The 25,305-nt window shown below is 36.9% G+C and overlaps 1 protein-coding gene across 4 annotated transcripts in view; it reads right to left on the bottom strand.

Annotated features, from left to right (window-relative positions):
- ROBO2 (roundabout guidance receptor 2) overlaps window positions 1-25,305 on the bottom strand; it is a 659,470-nt gene that overhangs the window by 171,446 nt on the left and 462,719 nt on the right. For all 4 annotated transcript variants that reach the window (XM_006093706.3, XM_023758054.1, XM_006093705.3 and 1 more), the window contains exons 3-5: window positions 18,843-19,000; window positions 15,486-15,606; window positions 3,291-3,429 (exon numbers count right to left, since the gene is read on the bottom strand). In XM_006093706.3, coding sequence (XP_006093768.1) covers window positions 3,291-3,429; window positions 15,486-15,606; window positions 18,843-19,000 — 418 coding nt within the window. The remainder of the gene's footprint in view (window positions 1-3,290; window positions 3,430-15,485; window positions 15,607-18,842; window positions 19,001-25,305) is intronic.

The raw sequence follows: 25,305 nt of genomic DNA, 5'->3' as shown, positions 1-25,305 counted from the left end.
GGGCTATATATCACACATTCTAGAAATAGTTTTAATACTGTTGTTGATTTGTATGCATTATTTGAACTTTGTAGCAAATGAACTTGGCAAGGTTTTGAAAATATAATGGCAACTAAAGTTGTCAGATTTATGACCAAACACCTAGAGCAGTGATTTTCAACCTTTTCCATCTCATGGCATGCAAACTAATTACTAAAATTCTGTGGCACACCAAAATAGATATTATATTTTTGCCTCTTTGGCAAAAAATAGGTATAATTTTGAATTTTTCATATAGCCAGCTATTGTTGTGTTGGCTGTTGTCATTTTTTGTTTGACAATCTCAGGGAAAAGAGGTCAGTGGCCCTGACTAAACAGTCAGGTATTGCATGTTTTAAAAATCCTTGGGGCATATGGGTTGAAAATTGCTGACCTATATTGATCTGGGAACAAATCAAACCGGGCTTAAATTTTAATGCAAAGACATATACCCATTAAAATGCAAAGACATATGCCCATTAAAATGCTATACACTATTACAACTTTCTAATTTTAAAACTTTTGTTAAGTGGATAATGTTTAAGAATTAAAAATGGCAGGATCACCATGTTGATATTATGTCACCCTTTATGTCACATAAACCTGGTATCAAGTGATGACATTCTCTGTGACTTTCTTCCTAAAATTCCACAAACCCAGTTTAATCATGAAAAAACACTAGGCAAATCCAAGTTTCTGGAATGTTCTACAGGATACCTGACCAGTACACCTTAAGTCAGTAAAGGTCATAAAAACAAGGAAATACTGAGAACCTGTCACAGACCAGAGGAAACTGGGAAAACATGCCAATTAAATGCTATAGCCTATGACATCCAACTAAACAAAAACCCTAGACTGAATCCTGGAACAGAAGGAAGACGTCAATGAAAACCTGGTGAAATCAAAAAAATGTAAAAAAATACGTAATATATATTAGCATTTGTTAATTAGGAGTCGGAAGAGTTTCGTAGTAATTAAAAATGTTAACAATAGGGGAAACTAGGTATAGGGTATATGGGAATTCTCTGTATTATTTTTGTAACTTTTCTACAAATCCAAAATTATTCCAAAGTGAAAGTGTTTTTATTGTTATTTGTTAAGTCATTTTGAACAAGGCTATTTACTTCCAGTAAATAAAAATTGACTTTTGTTTAGAATAGGTTAAATTTTGTTATATAATTAATCTCTTATCCTAAATCTTATATCACATCAACATTTTAAAATTATACATTAAGTGCTCTCAAATTTGAGGAAAAGTACTGATTACACATGGCAGACAAACACAAACAACTAAACTCCACAAATGCTTAATCCTTTTTAACCTGCTCTTCCATTGATAAGGCTTGAGGAACCTCACATTCACAGACTTCACCTGATAACAATCCTTTAAAACAAGATATCTGACAGCAAAGTGACAAAAGAAACATAGAAGAAACTTTTCCTACAATTTTGCTGGAAAATTAACTGAATTAAATTTTTCACTTGTTTTATTCCCATAGTTTCCAAAGAACCTCTCATTATTTAAAATGTTTGGTCGATTTGAAGCTAGTGCTGTTGATGATACACTTTAGAAAGTATAACATCATAGACCTTGGGATATATAACATTGAGATACTGAAATCAGTATACAAATTCAGGAAAGTATTGATAGCAATGCCAGTGAAAATACATAAAAGGCAAATGACTTCCATGAAATCATGTTTAATTTAGTTGAATGAAAACGAATTTCTTGTTTTATGAAAAAAAAGTAGAAAAAAAAGCAGGGAGTGAAATTTTATGATTATAGAAGATGTGATGGCTATAGTTTCAGAAAGTAGGACTAAGAGGAAAGCAAAACAAATATTAAAGCTAGACTTGCTCATTATATAGAAAAAAACACTTGAATGATTTATCTATGTATATAAAAGCCTAAGCAACTGGCCGACCAGCCAACTATTTGACTGTCTGACTGGTAGCTATGAGGTGCACTGACCACCAGGAGGCAGATGCTCAACACAGCAGCTGCCAAGCTGCGGTGACCTGGCAGCTGTGGTTCTCAGGTGACGCACCCAGAACCTGAGAGGAGAGGGCCCGTTTCCAGGATGCATCATGTGAGAACCGCCCTCTCACAATCCAGGACCCCTCAGGGAATGTTGGAGAGCCAGTTTCGGCATGATCCCTGCAGGCCAGGCTGAGGGACCCACCAGTGCATGAATCCATGCACCAGGCCTATAGTTTGATCATAAAAGGCAAAGTCTTGGAAATACTTAGACAAAAATATTTAATAAAACACTAGAGGCCGGATGCATGAAATTTGTGCACTCAAGGGAGTCCCTCAGCCCGGCCTGCACCCTCTAGCAGTTCGGGAGCCCTTGGGGGATGTCTGACTGACAGCTTAGGCCAGCTGCCCTAAGCCAGCAGTAGGACATCCTTAGCGCTGCAGTGGAGGCGGGAGAGGCTTCTGCCATAGCCACTGTGCTTGCCAGCCATGAGCCTGTTTTCTGGCTGAGTGGCACTCCCCCTGTGGGAGCACACTGACCACCACGGGGCAGCTTCTGAATTGAGCATCTGCCCCCTGGTGGTCAGTGCACGTCACAGCGAACGGTTGTTCTGCCGTTTGGTCGATTTGCATATGAGCCTTTTATTATATAGGATGACAAGCATTTTTAACTTAACCTAGAGTGCTGAAAGATTGTGTTTTGGGGATTAGTAATAAGAATAAGATAGAAGATATGGAGAAGAAATTCTCCATGAAGATATGGCAAGTGAGAAAGTGACGCAGAGTCCCTAAGTGAGAAATTCCTTATGTGGACAGTGATGTCAACTACTTGCTGCCTCTTCAGAACTGTGTCAAACAAGGTATCTCCTTTACTCCAGACCTTACAGTCAGCTATAATCAGTAGCCTTTTGTTAGCGATGCTCTGGGCAACAAAGGAAGGCACACAGTGTCCAGTGTGGGCTGCAGCATCAGGGCAACAGAGCAGTAGCTGCAGGACGCAACTGGAATAGTAGTCAAGAATTGGGCAGTGATAGAATGGCAGAACTAACAGGGATCATGAAGAAGAAAACATCTCAGGAATCCTTGATATTCAGGGGTAATAGATGAAGTGGGGGATCAGCCTGGAAGACTTCAGTGTATAAAAGAGCAGCTATGTGACTTGCATGTGTGAAAATCAGGTATGTGAAAATAATACATCAAAATATAAGAGTGTTTGGTGATACAATCGGGGTGTTTTTTCTTTCTGATTACTCACTGATTATCTAACAATTTTCCATGTATGTGATGTTTTTACCTTCCTCTTGACAAGTCTGCATCATCCTTCTTCCACCGCACAGTTGGTTGAGGATCTCCCTGGACCTGACAACGAAATTCGACTGATTCTTCCTCCAGCACCACTTGGTTAATTGGTCTCCTGAGAAATGTGGGTCGTTCTTAGGAGAAAAAAAAAGTAAAATAAAATAAATATACTGTATGCTTTAAGTATATTCTGGAAAAAGTGTAGAAAAATTATGGTTTATTTTTGGTACATAGGTACTTAACTGTATTTCAGCTATATCTTGATACTTACAAATACAATGTAATTGAATAAAATAAAATATTTTGAAATGCAGAAAGAGCTATGCTTTGTATATAAAAGCATAGAGCCTTTTGGAAAAGATATTACATTGATTCTTCAGTGAATTCCTGAGCTACATCATGTAAATCTTGTCATAAAAAATTTGGACATGGAATTCCACATAAATGAGGAAAGAAATAAAAATGATTAGTTCAATTTATTAGGATGGCTCAGATTGGAAGACTGAAAGTTGAAACTAATGCAAAAAAAAGAAAACATATATTAATATCCCATCAGGAATGCTAGAGAAAACAAAAGAAGTTGTGCTTTTGAAAGTAAGTGTTGTCTAAATTTCCCAACTTAGGCTACCATTTATCATTGACCACATACTTCCATGAATGTTTTCAATTCATGTATGGATAGCTGAATGCCTTATTTCTGTTTTTCTTTAAATAAAAATGCTGTGAATCTGTTTTTTTTAAATAAAAATTACTCATTTTAATTATTTTACACTATTTACTGCCCTATGTATTTTTAAGGCCACTTCTTATTACTTTCTCTTAAGTGTTCCCAAAGTTTTCCCATTTTCTCTTTACTTAACTCTTATGTTTATTTCTCTAGCATTCTTTCCTTTATCCCTTGTGTTTTTAATCTGTACTTAGCTCTGTTAATCTGCATTCTAAAACTCTTCTACATAAATCTAGGAAAAAATAATAGCTGTCCATAGAATCTTACCATGAAAGAGAAATATAAAACAAAAAGTAGTTTTACACTTTTCTACACACTTCAATTCCTTGTCTAATTTCTTTTTTTTTATAATGGTCAAATTATGATAATTTAAATTACCATTTAAATTTTATTAGCACATGCCTACAAAAAATAGAAAAGTCCAAAATAGTGCTACTTATTGAAGTAGAAAGTGAAGTCAAAGAAAAGAAAGATGAAACCCATAGGAAGTTGACACAATTTATCTGGTCATATGGCCACATTTAATCAATTAGGACTTTAGTTTCAAATGCAATTTAAGAATGTGACTATATTGCCAAAAAAAATAAACATATTTAGCAAGAAAACTTTAAAGAAAATAAATCACTTCAAATTACATATTAAGAGAATAGAGTGATAGTACATGATTTTATTGACTAAAGAGCCATATTCATAAAACAAATGTATAATTACAAGATAATATTTTTAAAACATTTTAAAATTGATTTCTAGAGAGAAGAATAGAGGAAGAAACATCAATGTGAGAAGGGAACATCTATCTACTACCAGGGATCAAGCACACAACCCAGGCAGGTGCCCTGACTGGAATCCCACAGTCCATCCCTCGGTGCATGGGACGACACTCAACAAACTGAGCCACACTGGCCAGGGAAAGATCATATTTTATTGCAATAAACTCAACCATCATTGGTATTCAGAAGAAAGGCAACTAAATCGCTCCACCATGAAGGTGACAGTTGGGACAAAACTGTTTTTTTAAACACAAACCTACATATGCTCAATTATTTGTTCTTCAATACCCCAAACCCCAAATCATAAAACAAGGTGAATAGGATTTTATCACAAAGAGGTTTTTTTTTAATGCATAATTTAGAAATAATCCATAAAAATGGGAAACAAAGATTGCTTCTAATGATTTTAGGTAGTAGAATCAATTAGCAGCTAAGTGTGTCCCCTTCACAACAGAACAAATCTGCATGCTGGATGGAAGGATTTAGTGTTATACTTTTGAACTCTGGACACTATGTGCTCCTAACAATCATGCTGGCATAGTTGATATTGAGCTATTGTTTCTGGAAGTAAATAGGCATAAGATCAGTATCTCCCTAGGAGTGCTTGGAATGTTAATAATAGAAATAAATCATTAGCATAAAATGTGGAATTGACTTTTTCTTCCCCATCACTTGGTATGTCCATCCAATTCATCTAAAAGCTGCAATAATCCAAGTTAAAAGAGAGCTAAGCCACTGTTGTTTTTAATGGGGATATTTTATTACAATCTGGTATATGGCTGAGCGAGTTAGGAGGTCTTTCACTCATCTACTCATTTATTCAGATCATATTAATACAGCTTCTCCTATGTCAGGCTTCGAGTTTGGTAGCTGGTGAATGGCCAGCATTTTGGTGTAAAAAAGAAAAAAAAAACTGGTAGGGGATAAAGTTAGCCAAGACCATGAAGAACCTTGTATGCCATGTCAAGAAAAATGAGTTTTCCCTAGAGGGTTAGGGGCGATCAGGCAGGCAGGCAGAGGGGTTAGGGGTGATCAGGAAGGCAGGCAAGTTGTTAGGGGCAATGAGGCAGGCAGGCAGGTGAGCAGTTAGGAGCCAGCGGTCCTGGATTGCGAGAGGCTACAGGCTGGGCTGAGGGACACCCCCATCCCGTGCACGAATTTCATGTACCGGGCCCCTAGCTTTTAATAAGCCTATGAAAATAGGTCATGTTGACAGATCTGAGAACGATGAATTAGAAGTGAAACATGAAGCAGTGAATTAGGCCAAACTATCATTTTAAGACTTGTTTCAGTTTAAATTGACAGTGCTTCTAAGGATGTGGAAAAGGGGACAGAATAAAGAAATATCAGAACTGAGTAATCAATCAGAAGTAGATGGTGAAGAAGCAAGGTTTAGAAAGATTCTCAAATTTCTATTTAGCAATTGGTACAAACTTTCAGGTAAAGTATGGATATGGTATGTGTATATGTGCATGTGCGTGTATGTGCGTGCAGATCCTTTCATTGCAGAAATGGTAGATAAGACAAAAATAAGCCATTGTTAACAACAACAAAAAATAAGCCATTGTTACTCAGGTTTCTGTACTTGAAATCAAATGCAGTCTCAATTAATAAGACAAAGGAGACTTATATAATACAAGGGGAAAGAAAAATATCGTTTTTGTAGGTATAGTAAAACTCTTGGATTAAAAAATCTAAATAAAGATAAAATCTAAAGAAACTTCTTAAGCATGATGAAGATATTTTATCAGAAATTAAATGCAAAAATTATTTTTAAAGCAACATATTAAAGTTATGCCAATGAAAATCTGGAACAAGATAGACATTACTAATTAATAAGAAAAAGAAGGAAAGTAGGCATATTGGAGAAGAATCAAAATAATCTCTTGCCGACACTACAAATACAGAACAATAACTTGATAATTGATAAATGCAACAAAAAATAAGAACTACATATGATCATTATAACAATCTTGGAAAATGGAAAATTTTAGGATAAATTGTGGCAAATTCATACATTAAAAAACTAGTAAGTCATTGTAATGTTAAAGCTATCTATCTCTTTATCATGTCATCATGGAAAATTTTCATGGCATGATGCATGAAATAAATAAGTTGCATAATGCTACGTGGGACTGATTCCATTAAAACACACATGCCTACTTTCATTCAAAGATTTTGTGTGTTTCCTTTAACATGCAATCAGTCACAAAATGGCAACAGTTGAGTATAATCAGAAGGGCAAATTTCACATTAGACTTGTCACAAACCTAAACTTGTCTCTTCATCCAGGGGACACCATCAGGATCCTTGAGGGCATGTTAGTTATCATACATGTTCTAAGTCACATTGTTTTATATGGAGACACATGGAAGCACCTAATTTTTAATTTCAAGAAGAAGCAAGATATAGGATTCCCTGCTGCTGTTCTGATGAACTCATCAGGGATGGAGGACATTGCAAGGAACCTGCTCCATTCTCTTCTGCCCTCAAGCAGAGTCTAGTTGCCTAGCAACTGGAAAACCACAGGAGAGTTTAGGTATAGAATTTTTGGAAGCCTAACATTGGGTCATGGTAAAAATGTAATTCAATTAATTAAAAGAATACAATGCAAAGAATAACCTAGATGAAAGTGACTTGCATATGCATGGTACATTCAGATGGGTTTTATACCTGAATATATTAGGTTGTGCCTTCCAAAAAAGTAACATTGAAATTTACTAACACATTGGATTTTGGTCACAAATTTTGAAGTGTTAGTCTGAGAATTTCCATAGCACCCATTACAGCAATTATCTCTAAATCATACTACTCATTATTCTAATTGTTTTCTGATAATTATACTAAGTTTACCTACTTTGCAATTTTAACTGCCTACATAACTATATGTTAAAAACTCTTTGTTATTTATTTCAATGAAAATGGTTTTTCTGTAAAAATTATTTTCCAGTTTCTTTGACTAGATTTTATTTCCAGAAAATGTGAGAATCAGGAACATAAATATTAAATATTTAAAAAGCTGTACAGGCAGAAATGTATTTTAAGTGCTTTGTCTTTGTAGTGGCTACTATTACCATAAACAAAACACAAGCCACGCCCCTTTCAGACTTTATAAAAATTACAAGGAAATGTCTTGGGGTTTACTGCTTTGTATAAAAATCATCTGCAAACAAATGTAAATTTAGAAGGATTAAAAATTTAAGTTCCTATGAGAATCATACAGTAAATTGATAAATGATCACATTTAATACCCATTAATGCCCAATGGAGTTTGTATCCCAGGAAGCTCTACACAATTAAAATACATATATATGAAACATCTTGAACTATACAATGAACAGACCACTTTAAGGCATGTCAAAATAAGGTCACTGATTTTTCCATATTATCACCTTATGTCTGATCACATTGAAAAACAGGGCTAGAAATCTCAAAGGCTGTTTGCTGACTGCTTATCAATTAGATTAAAGTCCCTCTGAATGGCCAGGTCTCTAATTATATAGCCATGGAGTGATCAGAGGCAATGTCTGCCAATGCAATTAACATTTTTATGTGAGATTAACTGGCTTTGAATCACCTGCATAACTTGCTTACAAGGTTAATCTCCCTAGAGACATTAGTGTTGTTTGCAGTGCGGTACTATGTAAAGCACAGCTCTCAAGTAGTCAGGTCAATTTAGGTCCAAATTGGTATTCTGGAAAATCCAACTTTGTATGTGGCTGTTTTAAAATCAAATACTAAGTTTCATTGTAATTATGTAAATAATAGAAAGAAAAATCTATACATATAAAAGCCTAAGCGACCATCACAACCGAATGGACGACTGAACAGGCTGCATGGGACGACCAGGCTGGCAGGGGGTTAGTGAGGGACAACCAAACGACTGAGCAGCAGGCTGCAAAGATAGTGGCGCCCACGGCCAAAAAGGAGGGAATATGCTAATTGACTGCCATGTCCTCAAAGATGGCAACACCCACATCCAAAAAGGAGGGAATATGTTAATTGACTGCCATGACCTCAAAGATGGCGGCGCCCACAGCCACAAGATGGCCGGCAGGGGAGGGCAGTTGTGGGTGATCAGGCCAGCAGGAGAGGGCAGTTGGGAGTGACAAGGCTGGCAGGGAAGGGCAGTTGGAGGTGACTGGGCTAGCAGGGGAGGGCAGTTAGGGGCGATCAGGCCAGCAGGGTAGTGGTTAGGAAATAATCAGGCTGGCAGGCAGGAGTGGTTAGGAGCCAGCAGTCCTGGATTGCGAGAGGGATGTCTGACTGCCAGACATACCCCAAGGGGTCCCAGATCGGAGAGGGTCCAGGCTGAACTGAGAGACACCGCCCCCCCCCCCCCCAGTGCACGGATTTCATGCACTGGGCCTCTAGTATTCAATATAATACACAATACTATGAATCTAAAATGTGGTCGCATAATCTCTTAAGTTTCTTACTTACATGCTACAATGAAAAAATTAAGTGCCCAGTGGACAGATTTCTCTTTTATGCATATTCAGTCATTGAATATGACAGTTAAATTGTCAAGGTCAGTGCTGTGACAACTGTACTAAAATAACCTTCACAATTTTAAAATAAACTTTGCTCATCATTATAAAGTAGTGTTATGGAAGTAATTACATAGGTAGAGTCCTTTAAGTCCTATAAGACCAATGATATGCAATAAAAATACATTAGAGCTGGCCACTGCTTGTAAACCTTGTTTTAACTTCAGCTGACCCAGAAGGAACTGCCATCCTGCAGTGTCTAGTAACTTGGGAAGTCAGATGGTCTGCCCAAATATGTCTCCTTTTATTCAACTGGTTATATATAAAAGAACATGTGTTATGAGAGCTATTTAGTGTGAAATTATGAGCCCTTCTAGAATAGACTGAATGATAATTATCAGTCTGTCTGAATGTGATTAACTAAGTCCTGGCTGCATTAATTTATTTTCTTGCCAAGAATTTTCTTTTTATAAGAGAAATCATCCTATGAAGTAAAAGTAAACATAAGTAAATGTTCTCAAGAGAAAAAAATATGCTTCTCTCAGCTTGTTTTAGAGGCACAGTTTTATGCTATTGCTGATAACATGATATGAGAAGTCCACTGACAGCAGAGTACATGTCTATTTATCTCATCACACTGCAACAGGGCTTGACACATAGTAGGTGCTCACAAGATATTTGTTAAATAAGTGACTAGATAGAAAACATTTTGTTGTTTTAAAAGTTGCAAGTAAACACTATTTGTTTAAACTATATTGTTCCCAACAATCACCTGGGTTTTAATAGCCTATGTTTAGAATTCTTAAATGAAGGCCATAGTTTATAAATAAAACTTAGATATTTCCTAAAGGTTGGCTGTGAGATATCTTCCCTCATAGATTTATCTCTGGGTAGCTCAACTACACTTAGGCCATCAACTATTATTTCTCATCCAATAACTGAAAATCAACACTACCAGCCCAAACCTGTGTCCTCATCCCCAATAGTTTGGCTAGTTCCCAATATGATCATCCTACCTTGATAGTCATTGGTTGACAAAATTTCCAAGTGTTCTTAGTGAACAGCAATGAAATACAAACGAACAGTAGATAACTTGACATTTGAAGAAAGCCTCCAGTGTGAGAGACTGGACAATGCAGGGTGGGGCAGGGAGAAGAAACCCAGAAGAAATAAAAGCAGGAAAGCATCGCAAGTAAATTTTATTTTTTAAAAATCGTGTTTTTAAAATCCTGAGAAATAAGAGAGGTTAAAACATCCATGAAACAAGAACAAGATGACATAAATAGGAAAGAATTAGAGGAAAGAAAGGCCTAGAATTAGAGGAAAGAAAGGCCTAGAAGGTTTATCCTCTAATTAGTAAATACATATTTGACAGAGAATGGGATAGAAAAATGGATAGGAGTTTTGTGATTGAGATTGCTTACCAGGTGTCTAGCCACTAAAATTAAAAAAGTGCCAAAGCAAGGCACAGTATTGAAGCATTTTAGAATGCTTGGATAAAAAGACAGTACTAAAAGAAAAAAAGGAAAACTGGTCACAGGGGATCAGAAGCACAGTAGTCTTCTCAATAGCAGCAGTGGAAGCTGAATAATATTGGAGATGCACTTTAATGTTATGAGTAAAAATATCTGTTTTTAAACTATAATTCTATAAGCAGCTAAAGTATCAATTAAATTTTGGATGGAATAAAGGCATTTGGTCTGGAATGAGCTCTAGGCTCAAGTTATGTAGAAAGAAGGAGAAACATTTCTGAATATAGAAGTCACCCAAGAAAAACACACAGGATGCAGAAAGATGGGCATCCATTATCAGAGCAAAGGGAAGAGAGGTATGAGGATGACGTTTGTGGAGAGGCCTAGGGAGCATCCGGCCCAGTCGGATGGGGCCAGTAGCCTGAAGCCTCCAGGAAGGCTGTAGCCAGGGTGGACTTCATACCTAAATAAAAACTTAGAGGAATGTAAACATTCTGTTAGAAATTGCAAAAATAATTCATGATAGGTGTAGACAAACATAAGTAAAAGAAAAATTATTACTAATTCAGAGAACAAATATTGTACCAGAAAAAAAATGCCATCATAACATAACACAGCCCACAGTCTATATTTGCATGGTTATAATAATTCAAATTCTGAATATTAATATAACCAATGTTTCTGAAGTCATTATACTGGAAGGACAAACAGAAGGGAAAGTGGAGGAGAGACGGTGGGGCAGGGGATAGAAGTGGGGCAAATCATCATCTTCCAAAATAGGAAATCAAAATAATGTACACAGTCGTGGAATAAGTACATATTTAGAAGTAAGGAAATAAATCCCAGAAGAAATGTTTAAAGATGAGGTGTGTGTGTGTGTGTGTGTGTGTGTGTGTTTGTGTGTGTGTTGGAAAGTAAGGTGGGGCAAAATTTTTCTTTATTTCATTAATAGTTTATAATACTTTTGGGTCTACTAGAAATGTGACATATAAAATATTTTTTCATGTATTACTTTGATAAACATTTAAAAATCATTTGGGAAAAAATTTTGGTTGTTTTTTAATAGCGGTTAAATTTTGGATAACAGATATCCCAAACCTAACCATTGTTTTAAACTAAATTATATAATTTAACTCTAGTTTCTCTGTCTTCAGGATCTTGCGAATTTATGTTTTTGTGTGTTTTTCAATTGATTTCAGAGAGGGATAGAGAGATAGAAGCATCAATGATGACAGAGAATCATCCATCAAAGGCCTCCTGCACTCCCCCTACTGGGGATTGAGCCTGCACCTCAAGCATGTGCTCTGACTAGAGAAATGAACCATGACCTCCTAATTTGTGGGTCGATGCTCACCCACTGAGCCACACTGTCAGGGTCAGGATCTTGGGAATTTAATTGACATATATAAATTGCTAGATTGCTAGGTAGTATTCTATTTCTTAAATTCATTTTAGATGTAGGAAGGGAGAGAGAGAGAGAGAGAGAGAGAGAGAGAGAGAGAGAGAAACATCAATCTCCTGCCTCCTGCAGGTGCCCTGATGGGGGATGGAACCCACAACCTAAGTATGTGCCCTGACCAGAAATTGAACCCACCACCTTTTGGTGTACGAAATGATGGTCCAACCAACAGAGCCACACCAGACCTGGGGGGAGTGTTCTTTATAAAAAATATATCTAAACCCTCCCATTGATTTTAGCATTTACACTATGATGCTTATTTATAATTTTTAGACTTGGTACTTCCTACTTAACTAGGATGCTATTTTACATTAAAGAAGAACAAACAGAGTAAATGATTCGTGGAGTATGGAATAGTAACATATTGAACATTACATTACATTGATAATATCTTTGTCTAAAGTGCAGATCTTTAAAATATTAGTTGCAATTTTCAAGCTACAAAAGGTCTAAGTCCAAGACCACTTAATAGAGAATCAAAATACTTGCAGATGGGTATTATATTGGCAAAGACCCTTTATTCTTTTCATTGTTTTTATTGCAATTTATAAGTGAATCATATTTTGGAACAATTAAATATTATCAGTTACTTTTTCTGTAGTACACATCATAAAGTAAATATGGGGTTGCAAAAGACATTTAAAAACTTCCTATAATACAGTGGTCATAGTAGCCAGATTTTTGGTTGTTCTTGCTAATCCTCCCCCGAGAATGTTTTTTCCATTGACTTTTTTTTTCTTTTTAAGGGGAGAGGATGGAAGGGAGAAAGAGAGAGAGAAAGAGGGGAAGGAAGAAAGAAACATTGATGTGAGAGACACATCGATTGAATGTTTCCCGCATGCACCCCAACTGGGCCTGGGATCAAACCTGAAACCCAGGTCCATGCCCTGGACCAGGTCAATGCTCTAACCACTGAGACCACCAGCCAGGGAAATAGACAGATATTTTTAAAAGAAGAATGTCTAATACATGGAAATAAAGTTGAGAGAGAGGAGGGAGAGAATGTAACCAGTTTTGCTTTTCTAAACATAGATCAGAGATGATAATTCTAACAATGATGAACTATAAAGAGGTTTAAAAGTAAACCTGTCCTAGATGCAAAAGCACCAAAATAAAATAAAGAAGGCCTCATTATACAGAGCACACTGGTTATTTTATTTTCTCTAAGAATTGGGGAATCTCAGGCAGCACTTGTCACATCCTTGGTTAGACCATCACTACTGTTTTTATCTTTTATTTCTTGGTTTGGATGTTGTTTTCTTATCAATAATGGAATTTTAGTTTTCCCCCACAACTTAATATTGTACTTATAGCCCCTTAGGTCAGTTCTAACTAGTTTACACCATCAGATAAATGTTTCTCAGCTTCCTAAATCAATTCTTCCAAAGGAACTGCCTCTAGACAAATTCAATCTCTTTGGTTTATAGCTATTTTAAAAATAATTTAGAAGTTACCCTGTAACTCCTGACATGTTTAGGGATCTCCTGTACTTCTCATCACATCTTTAGGTAAATATTTTATAACACAATCACAGTCTGGTAAGTCTAATTGCTCAGGTAATGAGATTAAACACTTTCGAATTCCTCCTGAAGGCAGTAAATGCTGCTGTAATGCAACATTTTTGTGAACCAAAGCTGGGTAGTTATGGAAAAATAGCATGAGTGTTTCTTGTAGGTTTTCAATGCTCATGTTCAGTGACCACTAATTTTATATATTGCCAGAAAAACTGTATTTTATTCATTACAGAGTGGAACACGTTTCGGGACTCATAGGTGACTGCATGAAATTTAACGAAAAACTGATGCTTGTCTGTGCTCTGCAGAATAGCAATTTACATGCATACTTTGAATAATTTTATTTTACTCTTCAATTCCTTTCGTGGATGATGAGATTTTGAGATTTCTCCTGGTTTTGTCATTTGGGACTTCAAGCTGCTCAGTATCTGCAAGGAGTATTACCAGAGATTACTTGTACTCAGAGTGATTGAAGAGAGGGGCTTGCATCTGGTGAATATTCATAAAGCACACCCTGACGCTAAAAATGGAATTGCAATCGTAACATGGTCCATTTTTGCATTATGGCACTCCTTTACACCATGGGGTGGCACTTCCCAAACTAAAAAGAAGTTTCTTTAGGGACTTATTCAGGATTCTGTTGCTACCCTCAGGGGTGTTCTGAAATAATGGCAAAAAAAAAAAAAAAGATCTTATCATATTGTGCATAGAACCAGGAGTCTCTTTTACTGGCACACAAAAAGTACTTTAAAAATCACAATTATCTCTTGTATGTTGAAAAGAAAATCACATATATTTGCAATAGTGAATTTTTATTTAGATATAGCTATTCATGCACATAAATATGCTTAAGTACATGTGTGCATATACATATGCACGTGCATGTGTGCATTTGTGAGTGTGTATATTCATAATATATATTTCCATACAGAGATTCGAATGGGATTTTGTTGTCTTCTAAAGGAATGTTTCATTTTTCTAGTATCTTTAGAATCTTTGTTTTCCCCAGTTTTCCATCATTTTCTCTTACAATATTCCACAGCTGCCCTGTTGTACTTCTCTTACTTTTGTTTACTTGGCCATCTTTATTATCCACAACTTTCTCCTTCTGAGTGTTTTCTCCACTATTTCTGTGATACATATCTATCAGGTTTTAACTGACTAATTAAAACTTCAGCTAAAGAGTCCTTTGGTGCTTAAAGTTGAAGAAACATAAATATAACAAAATAGATGTTTTTCTTTCTAATTTTAATTGTGGGCATACATATGGTTAGCTAGTCTTTCAATAATCAGCTAAAATTCCAAATACCTCAATTTGAAATTTTTAAAGTAGGAAAAAAGTGAAACGTCTTTGTATTACAATCTCTAACTTAAAAGAAAAACACCCTTTGTCTTGCACATAATAGATACTTGTTAAATGCATCATAGTAGAATAAGTGATAAACTTTAGGATATAATATCTCAAATAGATTTTGAAAAAGAAGAATTATTTATATTATGATGAAAGGCAAACCTGTATAAATATGTGAATAGAGTAGGTGGATTAACATTTCAAATGTCTTCTTTTTCTTCCCATCAAGATTTCATCTTGGAGACAGAAACAAAACAAAAAAAATGGACAATTCCAGCCTGTCACTGCTTACCATAAGCCATAAAAACTATCTCTATATGGCCTGGTGTTTAGTATTAATAAAAAACACTTAAAAACAAGGGGGGAAATGATACAAATAGCAAGTTGTAATTAAAAGAGAGGTTTACCAAAAACAGTCAGCTCTGCTGGATCACTGTCTCTTTCTCCCACCATATTGGTGCCAACACAGGTATACATCCCCGCATCACTTTTCCTGGTATTGGAGATCATCAGTTTTCCACCACGGATCTGTAAATTTTTTTTAAAAAAATGAAGAAAAAAAAGAGAGAGAAAGAATGGAAAGGAAAAGTCACTAATAAATAATTTTGAATAATTAAGCACATTTGTTTTTCCTAAAGGAAATAGCTCTGGAACTAGCACTCAAAACTCTCCCACTATTTTGACATCTGCATGTGCCCTTATTTTTTCTTAAATTCTCCTCCAAAATAAGCTCCCAATTTCCTTTCCATAGAATGCTTCTTTAAGGCAGTCTTCATCTCCTGCCTAGTCCTCCTTTGTGCATTGTGACTGCCCCCATCCAATCCCGATGTTTGGTCTTCACTCTGTGATTTGGTTGGATGAACTGCTATTGACATTTGTCATCAGAAAGGAGCACTAGATATTTGCTTTGGATAATAAAATAAATCCAACGGACTCAGAGGGATTCCACAAGTGTTTATGGAATACCTAACTCCACAGGCTGGGCAGTTTTCTAGGCACTTGGGATTCAGTAATAATCCAAATATAAAAATGCCTGCCTTCCTGGAGCTTATTTTTAAATTGTGTGTATTATCTTTGTCCCATCTTAATTTTAATTATGGGATAATTTTTGAAGAATAGAGTGGTATGGATAAAAACAATTCAAATTTTTGGAATAATGACTATGAGTTGTTACAAATCATTGTTTTTAAACAGCTTCTCTTTAGATGTCTTAATTCAGAAGCATTTATTGACTGAATAAACATATGTAATCTTGTTTAAATGTGTGTTTGTTAAAGAGGATGCTAAAGGAGAATTAGGTTTTCAGTATGTGTATCATTAACTCATAGTTTCTTTTCCAATTTTGGTGATTTTTTTTATTTTTTATTTTTGGTATTTCCCTAATCCAACAATCTTCACTTGACAATGACTGAGTGTTTTTAAAGAGATATGAGATAAGAACATGGTCTTTTCCTTTGTTGATTTTTAAATTCATAGGCAAACAACACTAATATAGGTATGTTCTCATTAGAGATATTTCTGGCTTTAAAACCTGTCATGTCATAGAAAGGAATTTCCTACTTTGTTTTCTTTTTACCTGGGAAGACTTTCAACATGTTCTCAATTATATACAGTAGAGCGTAATGAAGTCTAAGTTATAAAAATGATGATGGAGGCAATTTCTTCTCCCCTTGAAGCTGCATTTGGCAATATGACCTGATTCGATCAATGGAACTAAAGCAATTTTTCACCAGAAGGAAGTGCTTGGACATTGCAACTTGCCTTCTCTTGCTGCAGCTGAAACCCTGGGACTACCGTGGGGACCAGCCTGAGTTAGCCTGCTGCACAATTAGAAGCCATGAGAGGATGAAGGTGCCCAGCTGAGAGTCCGTCAATTGCCAGACGTGTGTGTTATCCCAGATCATCCAGCTGTCAACACATCTTTAAACAAGCCACAGAAGCATGAGGAAGCCTAGCAAACATCAACTACGCTGGGCCAGAGTGAAGAGCTATCAGTTTATCCGTAGAATCATAGTCTAAATAAAATGGTTACTATAAGCTACTGCGTTTGAGGTGGTTTGTTACAAAGCTAAAGTTAAATGACACAAACATGAGCTAGAAACCCTTGAACATTGATTTTATTCCATCACCAGGAGCACATTTTCATAACTTGGTACCCTAGCAGAGACCATTAGCAAACCAGTTCTCCAGGGCAATGTAGATCCTCAGAGTTCAAGCCAGAATAACATAAACACATGTTATGATCTCCTACATGGCCTATCCAGTTCTGTTCATGATGTAATCACAATGTACACATAAGAAAAGAAGCATTTACTAGATATTTTTAAAGATAATAGACACCCAGACTACAGGGACTTTTGATAGAAATGGAACATTTTTTTCAGTTAAATGAGATATTATTTTTAAAATATTCATTCTCAATTACAGTGGGGCCTTGACTTATGAGTGTCCCGACTAACGAGTTTTTCGAGATACGAGCCGTCTCTCGGCCAATTTTTGCTTTGAGTTGCGAGCTAAAATTCGGGTTATGAGCCAGCTTCAGATACCCCACCGCTAGTTGGTGCAGCGAATGTCACAGTGAACGCCACAACATCAGCCCAGCATCACGTGTCTCACTCATTCACTTTATGATTTGACATACGAGTAATTTGAGTTATGAGCTCCGTCACGGAACAAATTAAACACGTAAGTCAAGGCCCCACTGTATTATACTCAGTATAATTCTCAAAAATTACACTAAAAATAATGTCAGAAGGTTGAGGCATTATCTATTATTTCAGTAGACTGGTTTTCACAAAATTCATATACAAATCTTGAGTAGAACCTCTGAAAAAATAAAGTAATTGTATGCTATTTATCTACCACTTTACCATTTTCTGGGTGTTTTATTTTGAATATTCATAAACTAATCACTAGTTTCCCTTAAAATATACTATTTTTCTACAAGGGTTAAACTGCAGAACCAGTCAGTCATTTTTATTTTGATTTTATTTTATATCACTAAACTTTTAAATGAATTCATGTATGAAAGTTTAGTTATAAATATCATTAAATTGGAAAAACTGGAAAAGTGCTTGAAATATTTATCACCTCAAATTATTTCATTTTATAATTTTTAAAATAATGCAAAAATAAATACCCTAATTAATATGGTTTATGGCCATCATTTATACTTTAACAATCACATGCTGCTTGAGCAACGGATGCATTTGAAGATCTTAAAAAGAGCAGAGACTGCAATATTGAGCTGCAAATATCTATTTACAAATTCAAGTTGGTGCAATTCTATTTTTTACTGTTTTGTTCATTTTTTTATTACTTTATTTTTAATCTTTATTGTTGAAAGTATTACATATATCCCCCTTTTTTCCCCCATTGACCCTTCTAGCCCCACCCCCCAAGACTTTACCAGCCTATTGTCAGTGACCATGGGTTATGCATATATGCATACAAGTTCTTTGGTTGATCTCTTCCCACCCACCCACCCACCCTCCCCAGCCTTCCCTCTGAGGTTCCACAGTCTGTCACATGCTTCTATGTCTCTGGATCTATTATGTACACTTGATTTATATAATTTTTGTCTTTGAAACCTTATTCCAAAGTTATTGTTTTTGGTTTCCCTTTTTCAGCCCTTTCAATACAGTGAAAAAGGTAGTTAGTATTCAAATGCAGTTCAACAATTTTATTCACAGAATAAAATAAAATATATCAATTTTAAGACTTGAGATTCAGTTTCTTTAGGCATTCATTTTAATTTCACTCACACTTATTCTTTCTTCCTTGTCATCAATTCGAACTTTGTCTTTCTTCCAGTAGATGGTGGGTTCAGGGTGACCTCGGGGGGGCTGGCACTCCAGGATGGCAGGCTCTCCAGCTGCCACCACAACATCTGTGGGATTTTGCCGGAAGTCATCTCGTAACACTGAAGGAAAACAATTGTAGTGAAAGAAAATTCAATGACAGTCACATCTCTTACAAAGGTAACGTAAAGACTCATTTACTTGGTCCTAAAAAAGTTTCCAGCGTGACTACTTAAGCATGCCCAACTTACAAAACCTAGAGTCAACCTAAGTGTTCATCAACAGGAAAATGAATAACTGTGACAATGCACCTTTGCTATAAAATCTGACTTAAAAATAAGGTAAGTCTAAGGAAAATAGGGTGAGAAATGTTCATGATATAGTTCATAAATAATTACACTATTTATAATAAACTCAAAGTACAAAACTTTATGTAGTATGATCCTATCTTCTATTTAAAAAGCACACATACATATGTGTATATACATATATTAAAATAAATGGTCAAATTATACTTAGAACCTTGAACAAGTTGTGTGCACATGGTCTGTGAACATGAAGGCATATCTGTCTGGGAGGGGAAGTGAGTGAGAAATCTTTGAGAAAGGCCTTTCTCCTGACATGAATATGGACATGATCCACATTGTTTTCATTACACTTCAGAAGATAGACTCATTGTTCACCCTTGCAACACACTAGCACCCACACACACAGGGCTACATTTTCATTCTCTCTGCATCTCCACCTGCCGAGCGACATCTGGGCAGCGTGACATTCGGAGCAGAGATATCCCTTATAGCAGTTTTGCCAGCCTGAATTTCCCTCCTTTCATTAGGAGAACAGCAGGTTGGACCTCCGCTATAACCTCTGAAAATCTGGCATGCCTGGCTCTCCAAATGTCACCTATCTATCCGTGTGCACTTTCCTTCTGCTGGCAACCTGAAAAGCCTGGAGAAATAACTTGCTCCTATCAGATTGCAGGATGCTGAGTTTATTTAGCAAATAAGGGCAAACATTCACAAAAATAGTTGATAACAGTTAATATACCACATACCTCAACTGCCTCTCTTTTCCCTAACTTCCTTGACTTTTTTATTCTTTGATATTCCAACACTGACAAGTGTGCCTATGGGTAAAACAAATACATATACTTACACAAATATAGATGTGTGTTTATGTATATACTAGAGGCCCAGTGCATGAAAATTTGTGCACTGGGGGGGGGGGTCCTTCAGCCCGGCCTGCCCCCTCTCACAGTCTGGAAGACCTCAGGGGATGTCTTACTGACAGCTCCTCTGCGGGAGGTGACCAGGCCGATCAGGGAAAGGCGACACCCCCATCACGCCGCTGCTGCTGCCACTGCCAGCCGCTGTGGCTGCCTGAGCCTCAGTCCAGCCCTTGCAGCAGCAGCTGCCATCTGCGGCTTACCTGAGACTCGGCTTCAGCTTTGTCTGGAAGGACATCCATAAGATGTCCGGTCTAATTAGCTTATTTCCCTTTTATTAGTATAGATCGCATACATACATATATACATATATATATATATATATATATATATATATATATATATATATAAACATATATATATATATATATTATACACACACATACATATAGGTATGCACATGTATGTGTATACTTATATATTGGCCAAGCTATTTGAGATAAAAATGAGTCACCTTGTGCTAGCCTGTTATGTAAATCACCTGCTGTAAATGTGGATTAGACCAACCAGCTTTGGTGTCCTGAAATGAGGCCCACTTCAGCACTTTGCTATATATATCTACACTAATAAAAGAGAAACATGCAAATTAACCATCACTCCGCCACTCCGCTACACCCACCAGCCAATCAGAGTGACTATGCAAATTAACACGGCAAAGATGGTGGTTAATTTGCTTATGCAGGTGCGAAGCGAAGACTGAAGACAACTGGAGATGGCGGCAGCCACGGAGCTGGAGTGAGCAGGAGGCTTGGGTTGCTCCCGGAGAAGGAGGAAGCCAAGCTTCCCGCAGGCCCTGGACTCCATTCAAGGAGGGGCTGGGGGCCTGGGTCACTGGGGGCGACACAGGCTTCCAGCCAGCCCTGGCCTCCACTGGAGGAGCTGGGGGGGAAAAAAGGAGGGTCTGGGAGCAGCTGGAGCAGAGAAACCAAGCCTCGCTGCTGTGGCCGGACCATAAGCCTGGGTCCTGGGTGCCAGAGGAAATCCAGTGCCGGCAGCCAGGGGAAGGAAGGCCTATTGCACGAATCTTCGTGCAACGGGCCACTAGTATATAGATAGATAGATAGATAGATAGATAGATAGATAGATAGATGATTTCAGAGAGGAAGGGAGAGAGAGAGACAGAGAGAAAATATCAATGATGAGAGAGAATCATTGATCTGCAGCTTCCTGCATGGCCCCTACTGGGGATGGAGCCTACAACTCAGGCATGTGCTCTGATAGGAATTGAACTATGACCTCCCTATTCATAGGTCAATGCTCAAGCATTGAGCAACTCCAGCTGGGCATCACTCTGCTTCTTGCTTGGGCCATGTATCCAGGCTCATTGTCACTCTCCAAATAAATAGAAATCCCCTGTCCTGAGAATAACTGCAGAGAGACAACTGAGTGACTTTAGGGCTTTTCTTGTCTCTTGCAAAACCTCCTTTAACAGGGTTTTCCATCTTAATGAAGTCAGGACTCTCTAGAAGATTAGAGAGCCTTGTCTCCTGTTGAAGGAGCAGTAAGAAAGTGTTCAGCACAAATGGCTCGCTCTCAGTTTATAAGCTGATTAATTTGCAGCTTTCACTGCTAAGGAAATGTGTTCCATTTTAGCAAGGTTCTCTTGTCTCACTGGCAGGAAAGGTGTGATTTATTTGCTTAAGGATTTGCTTTTGAATGAGCTGAGAAGTGTGCATTTCAATGTGACATTCTGGCAGGGGGATGAGAAGAGGTTTGTGGTTCCTTCTTCCAGGTAAATCCTCCAGGGAGAGCAAGCTGGTGACTCATTTATATTCTAAATACAGAACAGCTGCCTATTTATGCAATGTTGAGACGTGCAAAAATATGGTAACAGGGTGGTGAGCACCCCTACAATATACAGTGCTGGCAGCAAATGGTGTTTTGGCAGGCCCTCAATCTGTTTCAATATGACACATCTGGTCAGTTGAAGGACCTTCTCCAGAACTGGTCTCTTAACAAATGACATGCCAAAAAGCCTCTACTCAAATGGTACTTAGGACCATCGCAAATCATTCAGAAACACGGTGTGCTACATCAATTTGCAACAAAACTAATTAAGAAAAAAAAGGTCCTTTGACCTGGGGGACAAAAAGAGGAAAATACCATAACAAAATAAGGTCTGTTCCTCTTAAACAATATAACATGTGTTTATGGCATTCACAAAAGAGAAAACGACTCCATTTTGCAAATGAAGCCAAGAAATCAAATATCAACTGTAATTTTAGGCTTTTAGACTATTCACCCAGAGAGTAGGGTGAGATAATAAGATAATTGGTGCTGTACCGGCTTGTAAAATGCTCTTTGGGGTTTGCATAGTACTCAGTTAATTCATTTTTGCTTATTGATATCATTTTTTTACTCTAAATCTTTGGGATAATAAAATGTTACTTCTCTCTTTCTTGCAAATAAAACATTGAAGATAAAACATCCTTTTCAGCAGGGTCTGTCATGGCAAACAGACAACTTGCTCTTAGGAAAAAGCAAAGTCGTTTTTACTCTCCTCAAATTTTTATGAAGAACATATGTGTTCTGATATTTGTTTATATGTTTCTGAGGTTTGTATATCCATTCATAAATGTAAGCAAAGTAAAATGAAATAATATTTATTGTTTTCAAATTTTGAGTTAATTATTCATTTCTGTCCTGGATTTTGCCCTGTGCTTAGTTGCAAGTGATAAGAAATAGAAGGTGTTCTCTATAGTAAAGGATTCTATGGATGAAAGGAACTAAAATGGTCTTGTAAATGTAGGGAGCAAGTCTAAATTATGTTAATTTTTTCTCTTTAAGCTCTTATTATAGAAAGAACTGAAAGCTACATTTTTAAAAATCTTTACTATTGAAAGTATTACATATGTTTCCCCTTTTCCCTCACTGACCTCTTCTAACCCTTCTCCACACCCCAAGACTTCACCACCCTATTGGCTGTGTCCTTAGGTTATGCATATATGAATACAAGTTCGCTGGTTGATCTCTTCCCACCCACCCTCCCCCACCTGCCCTCTGAAATTCCACAGTTTATTCCATGCTTTTATATCTTTGGATCTATTTTGTTCATCAGTTTATTTTGTTCATTGGATTCCATATACTAGTAATATCGTGTGATACTTGTCTTTCTCTGACTGGCTTATTTTGCTTAGCATAGTATGCTCCAGGTCCCTCCATGCTGTCTTAAAGAGTAAGAGAGCCTTCTTTTTTACTGCTGCATAGTATTCCATGGTAAAATGTACCACAGCTTTTTTATCCACTCATTTATTGATGGGCACTTGGGCTCTTTCCAGATCTTAGCTACTGTAAATTCTGTTGCTATGAACATAAGGGTACATACATTCTTTCTGATTGGTGTTTCGGGTTTCTTAGGATATATTCTTAGAAGTGGGATGACTGGGTCAAATGTCAGTTTAATATTTAATATTTTGAGGAAACACCTTAGTGTTTTCCATAGTGGCTGCACCAGTTTGCATTCCCACCAGCACTGTACTAGGGTTCATTTTTCTCCACATCCTTGCTTGCACTTGTCATTTGTTGATCTGTTGATGGTAGCCATTCCGACAGGTGTGAGGTGATACATCATGGTCATTTTAATTTGCAACTCTCTGATGATCAGTGACTTTGAACCTTTTTTCATATGTTTCTTGACCTTCTGTATGTCAGCTTTGGAGAAGTGCCTATTTATGTCCTTTGCCCATTTTTTTTATTGGATTGTTTGTCTTCCTTTTGTTAAGTTGTAGAAGTTCCTTATATATTTTGGATACTAAACCTTTGTCAGATGTATCAAATATGTTCTCCCATGCAGTGGGCTCCCTTTTCATTTTGTTGATAGTTTCTTTTGCTGTGCAGAAGCTTTTTATTTTAATATAGTCCCATTTGTTTATTTTCTCCTCAGTTCCCTTTGCCCTAGGAGATGTATCCATAAACATATTGTTAGGAGAGATGTTTGAGATATTGCTGCCTATGGTTTCTTTTTTTTTTTTTTTGCTTTAAAATTTTTTAAAAATTGATTTCAGAGAGAGTACTGGAAAGGGAGAGAGAGATAGAAACATCAATGATGAGAGAAAATCATTGATCAGCTGTCTTCTGCATGCCCCCTACTGGGGATCTAGCCTGTAACCCAGGCATGTGCCCCGACTGAGAATCGAACAATGACCTCCTGGCTCTTCGTTCAACCATTGAGTCATGCTGGCCGGGCTATGGTTTAATTTTTAATATGGCTTGACAAGTAAGCTAATGCAAGAGCATACAGTGGTATAGGTATTACCTAAAGTTACAAACAGGTTTTCAAATAAGGTGAAGAAGAATAAAGCTGATGAACTGAAAAACAATATGGTTAACAGCTGGGAGGGTATCAGTAAGTTATAGTTTAAAACAAACAAACAAAATGCCTGGCAGGAGTGGCTCAGTGAGCTAGAACATCTTCCCCATGCACTGAAAGGTCAGCAGTTTGAGTTCTAGTCAGGTCATGTACCATTGAGGTTCAATCCCTGGCCCTGTTTGGGGTGCATGCAGGAGGCAGCAAATTGATGTTTCTCCTCTCTCTCTCTCTCTCTCTCCCTTCCTCCCTCTTGTCTTTCCACTTACACTCCCTGAAATCAATGGGGGAAAATATCCTTCGGTGAGGATTTAAAAAAAGAGGTAAAATATATACTAGGTATACTACTGATATAGTATTTGCTTGCAGATCTAAGTTTAGAATACAAGAGCTCATATCTCCATGGGTAAAAAAAAAAAGTCTAATTGGCTAGAACCTGGATATTTATTTCTGTATATGAGCTAAAAATAGTAAATGAGAGCTCACTCAGCTAGTCATAACCTGGATTAGATGAGATTCTTTTTACATGACATGCACTGTGACTTAGGAAGTTATTCTGGAAGATCAGGAATTTCTTAATGACTAAGTATATTTGATAAAATATAGTTCATGTTTATGGCATAAAGATTTATAACTAATTCAATCCTGCAGACACATATTGGACACTACAGTGTGCTTGGCACTGTCATAAAATGGTTAAGGAATGTCAAACAAGAGTAACATGATGCTGCCAGGGCTATCTTTTTTGATAATGCCCCTCAATGGTTCCTCCCTCCCTGTATAATCCCCTCCCTTTTACTGTGGGCTGGAACTGGGGACTTGCCTTTAATGAAGAGAATATTACAAAGTGATGAAAGGTCACTTCCAATATTAACTTATAAAAAATTGCAACTTTC

The sequence above is a fragment of the Myotis lucifugus genome, unplaced genomic scaffold, assembly GCF_000147115.1.
Source record: "Myotis lucifugus unplaced genomic scaffold, Myoluc2.0 scaffold_120, whole genome shotgun sequence".
In the NCBI taxonomy this organism is placed as follows: Eukaryota; Metazoa; Chordata; class Mammalia; order Chiroptera; family Vespertilionidae; genus Myotis; species Myotis lucifugus.
This window is presented reverse-complemented; position numbering and strand designations above follow the sequence as displayed.